The 6,006-nt window shown below is 42.0% G+C and overlaps 1 protein-coding gene across 1 annotated transcript in view; it reads right to left on the bottom strand.

Moving 5' to 3' along the window:
* The window catches only part of arhgap23a (Rho GTPase activating protein 23a), a 35,740-nt gene that overhangs the window by 8,344 nt on the left and 21,390 nt on the right, over window positions 1-6,006 (bottom strand). Inside the window, exons 8-21 of the mRNA XM_046035315.1 lie at window positions 5,749-5,904; window positions 4,862-4,973; window positions 4,702-4,741; window positions 3,608-3,745; window positions 3,213-3,521; window positions 3,041-3,102; window positions 2,830-2,948; window positions 1,999-2,117; window positions 1,748-1,900; window positions 1,248-1,326; window positions 1,061-1,134; window positions 838-927; window positions 618-743; window positions 471-512 (exon numbers count right to left, since the gene is read on the bottom strand). Coding sequence (XP_045891271.1) covers window positions 471-512; window positions 618-743; window positions 838-927; window positions 1,061-1,134; window positions 1,248-1,326; window positions 1,748-1,900; window positions 1,999-2,117; window positions 2,830-2,948; window positions 3,041-3,102; window positions 3,213-3,521; window positions 3,608-3,745; window positions 4,702-4,741; window positions 4,862-4,973; window positions 5,749-5,904 — 1,619 coding nt within the window. The remainder of the gene's footprint in view (window positions 1-470; window positions 513-617; window positions 744-837; window positions 928-1,060; window positions 1,135-1,247; window positions 1,327-1,747; window positions 1,901-1,998; window positions 2,118-2,829; window positions 2,949-3,040; window positions 3,103-3,212; window positions 3,522-3,607; window positions 3,746-4,701; window positions 4,742-4,861; window positions 4,974-5,748; window positions 5,905-6,006) is intronic.

The raw sequence follows: 6,006 nt of genomic DNA, 5'->3' as shown, positions 1-6,006 counted from the left end.
GCTTTTGAATAGACTCTATCTGTCCTCTCAATCACAAAAATAAAAGATCAAATTCAAAGTCACTATGATCACATCAGTGTATGATCAAAAGAAAGATCCTAAATATTCAATAATTTTTTTTCCCTTTAAACATGAAAAAACGTCCATGATTGGAGATGTTTTTCTTGTTTCAGGGACTTTTGAGAAATGACATAGCGTAAATTTATATAAACAAATGGCTGCTATCAGTACTGAGCAGAGCAGCTTCACATTTATTTTGTGGTTTCTTACTGTAATTTATGTTCTGGAAACAAGTTTACTACCGGTGGCAGATGTTTTTATGACAATATTATTTTAATGTATGAGATTTAGATAATGAAGTCACATCCTCAGCTCTATCTTTACTGTCTCTGTTGTAAATTAAGGTTTTCAGTGTGTTAGTCTAACTATTATTGTCCACAAGCTGTAAAACAACAATATGGGAAACATACCTTTTCATCCTTGTCTTGCTCTTCAGCGAAAAACCAGACGCCCTGCAAGAATGACAGAGAGAAAGAAATATTAAGCATGAAAAGGATTGTTAGTAATTTGTGTGTGTGTGTGTGTGTGTCTGAGTGTGTCTGAGTGGTATCTCTCACATGTTGGATGAGCGTCTCTACTATCTTGTAGCGGTCAGGCATGTGTGTGACCATATCTTTCATGTTGTCCTCAGACGTCCGGACCAGCGTCGGCCCAAACACCAGAGCCAGGTTACGGGGCTCCATCTACAAAGACCAGGTAAAGACGAAAGACATTAATATTAAAGACATCACAGTGATGACCACACGATTCTCTTTTAATCACGTGTCTTTCAAACACCTTGTTTTTATCTGAGTTGTCGGCTACAGTCTTCAGGTGACACACCAGGAACTTGAGAGTGTGGTAATAGTGATCTGGGAGGTCTCGGATCTACGAAAGAGAAACAAGAGGAATGACAGATAAACCTGTTGAACCTGCCTGACTTCTGCTACAAACACGCATAAACACACATTAGATGTTTAAAGGATCATGTTCAAATTGATCCTTGACCACAAACGCGTACCAGTTTCTTCATGGTCTTTAGTCTGTCTGATGCATTTTCCATCCGATTGGCATCGATGAAGTCGTTGTACTTGTCTGTAAAAATATTAAAATAAACTTTAGGTGAGACGGTCGGTTTGACATGAACTCATGGCAGTGTGACGGAGTGCAAAATTTGTGATGGCTTGCTCTGACACGTTTGGACTCACCGTTAGTGAAGAGCGGCTCCGGAAGTTTCCTGAAGAATGACTTGAGTAAACTGCTGACAACATTGAGGTCCTGCCACCTCTGTTGACAGCAGAAGACACAGAGAGGAGTCAGCGATTAAAGTATTTTACCTTCTGCATTATATACAGCTGAATGACACCTTTCTACTGTAAATGTACAGGTGTAATTCTTGTGTTCCTTTTTCGTTTCGTGCTCCAACATTATGGAACAGTCTTCCAGCAGAAATTAGACTGGCATGTTCAATTGAGGTTTTTAAATCAAAGCTTAAGACCTACTTATTCACTGCTGCGCATGAGTCCTAAATGTTCGTTTATCTTTGATGACTTTGTATAGTGCTATTTACTTTTTAGTGTTTTAATTTAAATCTTTATTGTGCTGTTTGTATTTTAATTGTATTCTTTTTGTAAAGCACTTTGATTGAAAGCGCTTTATAAATAAATGTATTATTATTATTATTATTATTATTATTATTGTTCCTCACTTCCTCTGCAGGGTTGATGTCGACGCCCTTGTTGAGCTGATCTTGAAGCATCGACACAACGGCGTTGTTCCCGGGGACTCTGTAGATCCCGGTGTATTCCAGACCCATGTCCTCCACCAGACCGCAGCATATCTCCACGATCAATGGGATGAACTGAGTCGGACACAGACAGAATTTAGTCACAAATTAAAAAGCCAGCAGAGGATCTTGATTCATTGCATTCAGGTAAGACAGAGGATATCGAAGCTAACCTTGTTATTTACACCTGGCTGACAATCCTCCAACCTCACACCGAAAGCTTTAGGCCCAGACTTCTTTGTCTTCTTCATGATGTTGATTCCCCATGGAGACTTCGGGGGGCCGCTCTCATCTGAAGAGAGATCCAATAAAAAGTTGACACATATCTTGAGCATTTGCGTCTTGGTTTACCAAGTCCTTACATTATTAAATCTGTTGCCCGGAAAGATATATTGCTCAAACAGATTGATAATGCAACACGATATTCTAACACACAGGTTTAATTGTAAAATTTCTATAAAATGTGGACATCTTTATTTAAATAAACTGGTCAAAGAATTACAAATAGTACAATTAAAAAGCCACGATAGGTTAAGAAAATTAAAATGTATGACTATTTAGTTTTCTTTCCTAAAAGTTATGAAAAGACACCATTTTAGTGTTCTGCCTTGGCTCTAGTTCTTGTGTCCACTGTGTGTTGTACTATAGCATAAAGCATAAAAAATATATTATTCTAAAATTTAAGATGTCTTATCCTTTGTTAATATGCTGTGATATTAACAGAGTAACAAATCCCTGGTCTCTAAATAGAACACAGAATTACCCTGAACTGTACTGTCACAGTGACCGCCAACTAATCTTCTGGTCTTACAGGAGACCTAACCTCGCTAACTTCTGATATTTAATCAAAAACATTAATACAGTTTCCAGTTTTGGAGGTCTGATGTTATAGCAATTCACTGATGGTGCATTTACAAGAAGAGTGAATTAATCCCGAGCTCCATGTGAAGACAGAACAAGCTGCAGACTGAGTGCTCCAGTAAAAGTAAATAACAATAACTTACCTTTACTCTCTGTTTTGGGGGAGCGTGGTGCCCCTGCAGCGTTTTCCGCCTTGGCGTGCAGGAACGGAGGCTTCATGCGGGGCATCCTGGGAGAGGAGTCGGGCTTGCTGCCTGTTGGACTGCAGGGGGAGACAGAGAGTTGGGTTTAGCTGTTAGTCATGACAACAAATGAGTGCAGTGGTAAAGACAGCTTCATTATCAGGTAACTCACCTGTGTTTTCTGTAATCATTCAGTTTCTTATTAATGAGGGCCTGTCTGGAGAAGCCGAGCTCCTGCAACAAGCAAACACATCTGTTACGACTGGATTCTGATAGAAACTACACACTAGAGGCATAGTTACAGAGGAGGTTAAAAGCCGACAGGCGAAGGTGTGTGCTCTAACCTCGCTGTCTGACTTGCTGTTCTCCCTGATGACCTTTATCCAGTCCAGCATGTCCTCCCGGTCCTCTGCCTGCAACAGGTACTCGCAGAAGTCCTGGGTTGTGAGCCGCAGGGCGTGCTTTCGTTTGGTCTCACTGTACGCAATGTCCACCAGGCAGCCGCGGATGCTGATCGGTTGCTCGTCCTCGGCCGCCCCTCCGATCGTGGCCCCGCGAAGCACTGCCTCCCTCTTGTCCTTGTAGAGGAACAACGAATGGGAGCGAAGCACCGAAAAGACTCGCTTCCACGGACGCATGCCGCTGCCCACCTTCTGTGAAGGACAGATAAGATGTCACGTCTTTAAATGCTTTCCTGCCTTCAATTTTTTTTTTTTTAAATCAAGCCTGGTGTGCCCACCTTGCCCTTTTCTGTGAGGATTTGTTTGAAGTGCAGCCATCCTTCTCGCCGCACGTCGCTGTAAGTGATGTTTCCCAGCTCTGAGGTGGAGTGGCGCTTTGATCGAACCTCCTCTGCTGTCCCTAGGTTGTCCAGGGACTGAAACACAAACAGGGAAATGTTCAGAACATTGGTTGATATGCCAGCAAACCAAAATTTCTACTCTTTGTTGTCTTGAGTCCTGAAACATTAAAAGCCATTAAATCTGACATTTATCAGTTTTAATTCAGTATGGTAATCAAAAGGTACATGAACAGAAGGCCACACTTTGCTGACAAGGTATTAAAGAATATGTCCTTATCTCCACGTGACCCTGCGAGCTCATGCTGAAATGAATAATGTTGTTGCTGAGGGGTTGAGTCAACTGGTTGTTTTTTAAGCTCAAAATCTTATGTTTTATTCAGTCTGTGCTTGAGAGGGTTTAGCTGTGACCCTTGTTTCTCATGAACAGGGTTTTTCCAGTGTGGCATATTTTGTCATGAATGTCACACCTCTCCTCTTTCCAAATGACTTAATTTCGCAACTGATGCACCAGCAGCTGAGGCAACAACTATCTGGCCTCTTTGTGCCACCGTACTGTAAGTTGCCAAACGCTCACTGACACCTTTATTAAAGCTGACACAGATTGAATTTGACTAGCTCCATTAATCCGATGTTTCAAGCACCTTGACCGCCAAAATGAAAATGATTCTACTTTTCAAAGAAAGGAATAACACATTTTACACATTGAATTAATAAACAAGAAAACACGCCCCTGCTCAATTCGATATACTCAGGGGTTTTGCTGTTACAGCCCTACTTGGTCTGACCTTAACTGTGGTTAAGTCGGTGTATGTTTGTTGAATTGGTCTGTTAAACTGCAGGGCATCCATTTTTATTTTTGTAAATTTCTTGGTGTCATTTTCTGACTAAATAACATGTGATTAATATTGCAGAGAACCTGACCTGGTAAAGAGACATTGCAGGACATGATTTATAAAAAAATAAGGTTTAGATGTTGAAAAGTTAGAAGAATTTGTCACCCTATGTTTGTTAATTAAAGGTGAAGAACTCACTCCGTCTGTGAAGAAACTTTTCACTCTCTTTGGTAGCCTCCTGTGAAGTACAGAGACACAACTGAGGGTTAGCTGTCAAAATGTCTGACTGCACATGTAATTTAATAATTGTAATTTTAATCCAATTAACAGCCAGCTGTCTCAGTTTGACAGTACTCACGAGAAGACTCGCCCTTCTTCTCTGAATGTGTTGAGTCCCTCGTCACATGACTTGGATCGCTCCGTGGTGATCGCTAGAAGATAGGAGGAACGGCGACTGGATTTAATACTGCCTGCTCGATGAGAGGATGAATGAGCAGAGATAGAGAGAGAGAGAGAAAAGAAACGAAGAGAAAGAGACACAGAGAAATACAGAATGTTGATGTAATGCCAATCACCCTGAGTGGACGGTGTTGGATTAGGAGAGGGGATAGTGAGGGAGGGAGCAGGAGGTGGTGGAGGAGTGGTGGGTGAGTGGGTGGCGTGGTGAGGAGGGATGGTGGGAAGATGAGCTGGAATGGTGGGTTAGATTAAATCATCTCTGGTCACTTTTCTCACCACTGGCATGCAGGCAGATCTTCAGTAAACATAGAATGTCATGCATTTGAGCCATTTGTTTAAAGTATCATGCACGTCTAAGTTTGTCCAAATTAACTGAACTGGGAGTTAAATAAATCTGAATGACATTTGGACTTCATGCACAGCTCGAAAAAGACCCAAACACATGCTGAACAAACATGTTTCAATAATTTTCTTTGTGTCAAACATGCAAACTACATATCCAGCATGCAAAAATATTATAAAGCTGCTAAAAACCTCTTTGCAAGGATTTTAGTCTATTATTGACTATTATAATATTATAGCAAAAAGGCTCCTACACTCTCTTCCATAACTTAGTACAACAACTAACTAGGAGGGTTTTAAAATCTCATGCATGCTTCATCAGTCCCTCTCTGAAGTAAAAAGAGGGATCATCTACATCACAGGTAAACTCCAAAAATAAGGTACTTTTCAGCTCCATGTAGTGGAGAGGAAGGGATTGGAGAAGGGGGAGGAGGGGGCACTCACTGCAGTCGTGTGAGAAGAGCCTAGTGAGGGGGAAGGTGAAGGTGGGGGAGGTGGGACTGGTGACCACGGCGGGCGCCGAATTCATGCCGCTGGACACCACAGAGGACGCCGGCACGTGGCGGGCGCGCAAATCAGCGTCAGGGCTGGTCGGCTCATCTGTTGGAGGGTGAAGGGAAGGAGGGGAGGCAGGAGGAGAAAGGAAGAGGGGGTAGGGTTAGGTGTTAGAAAAAAGGGCAGAAGGGAAAAAGAAGAAAAGTA

This window comes from Micropterus dolomieu, linkage group LG02 (assembly GCF_021292245.1).
Source record: "Micropterus dolomieu isolate WLL.071019.BEF.003 ecotype Adirondacks linkage group LG02, ASM2129224v1, whole genome shotgun sequence".
In the NCBI taxonomy this organism is placed as follows: domain Eukaryota; kingdom Metazoa; phylum Chordata; class Actinopteri; order Centrarchiformes; family Centrarchidae; genus Micropterus; species Micropterus dolomieu.
Note: the sequence above shows the minus strand (reverse complement) of the source record. Positions and strands in the feature narration are given on the sequence as shown.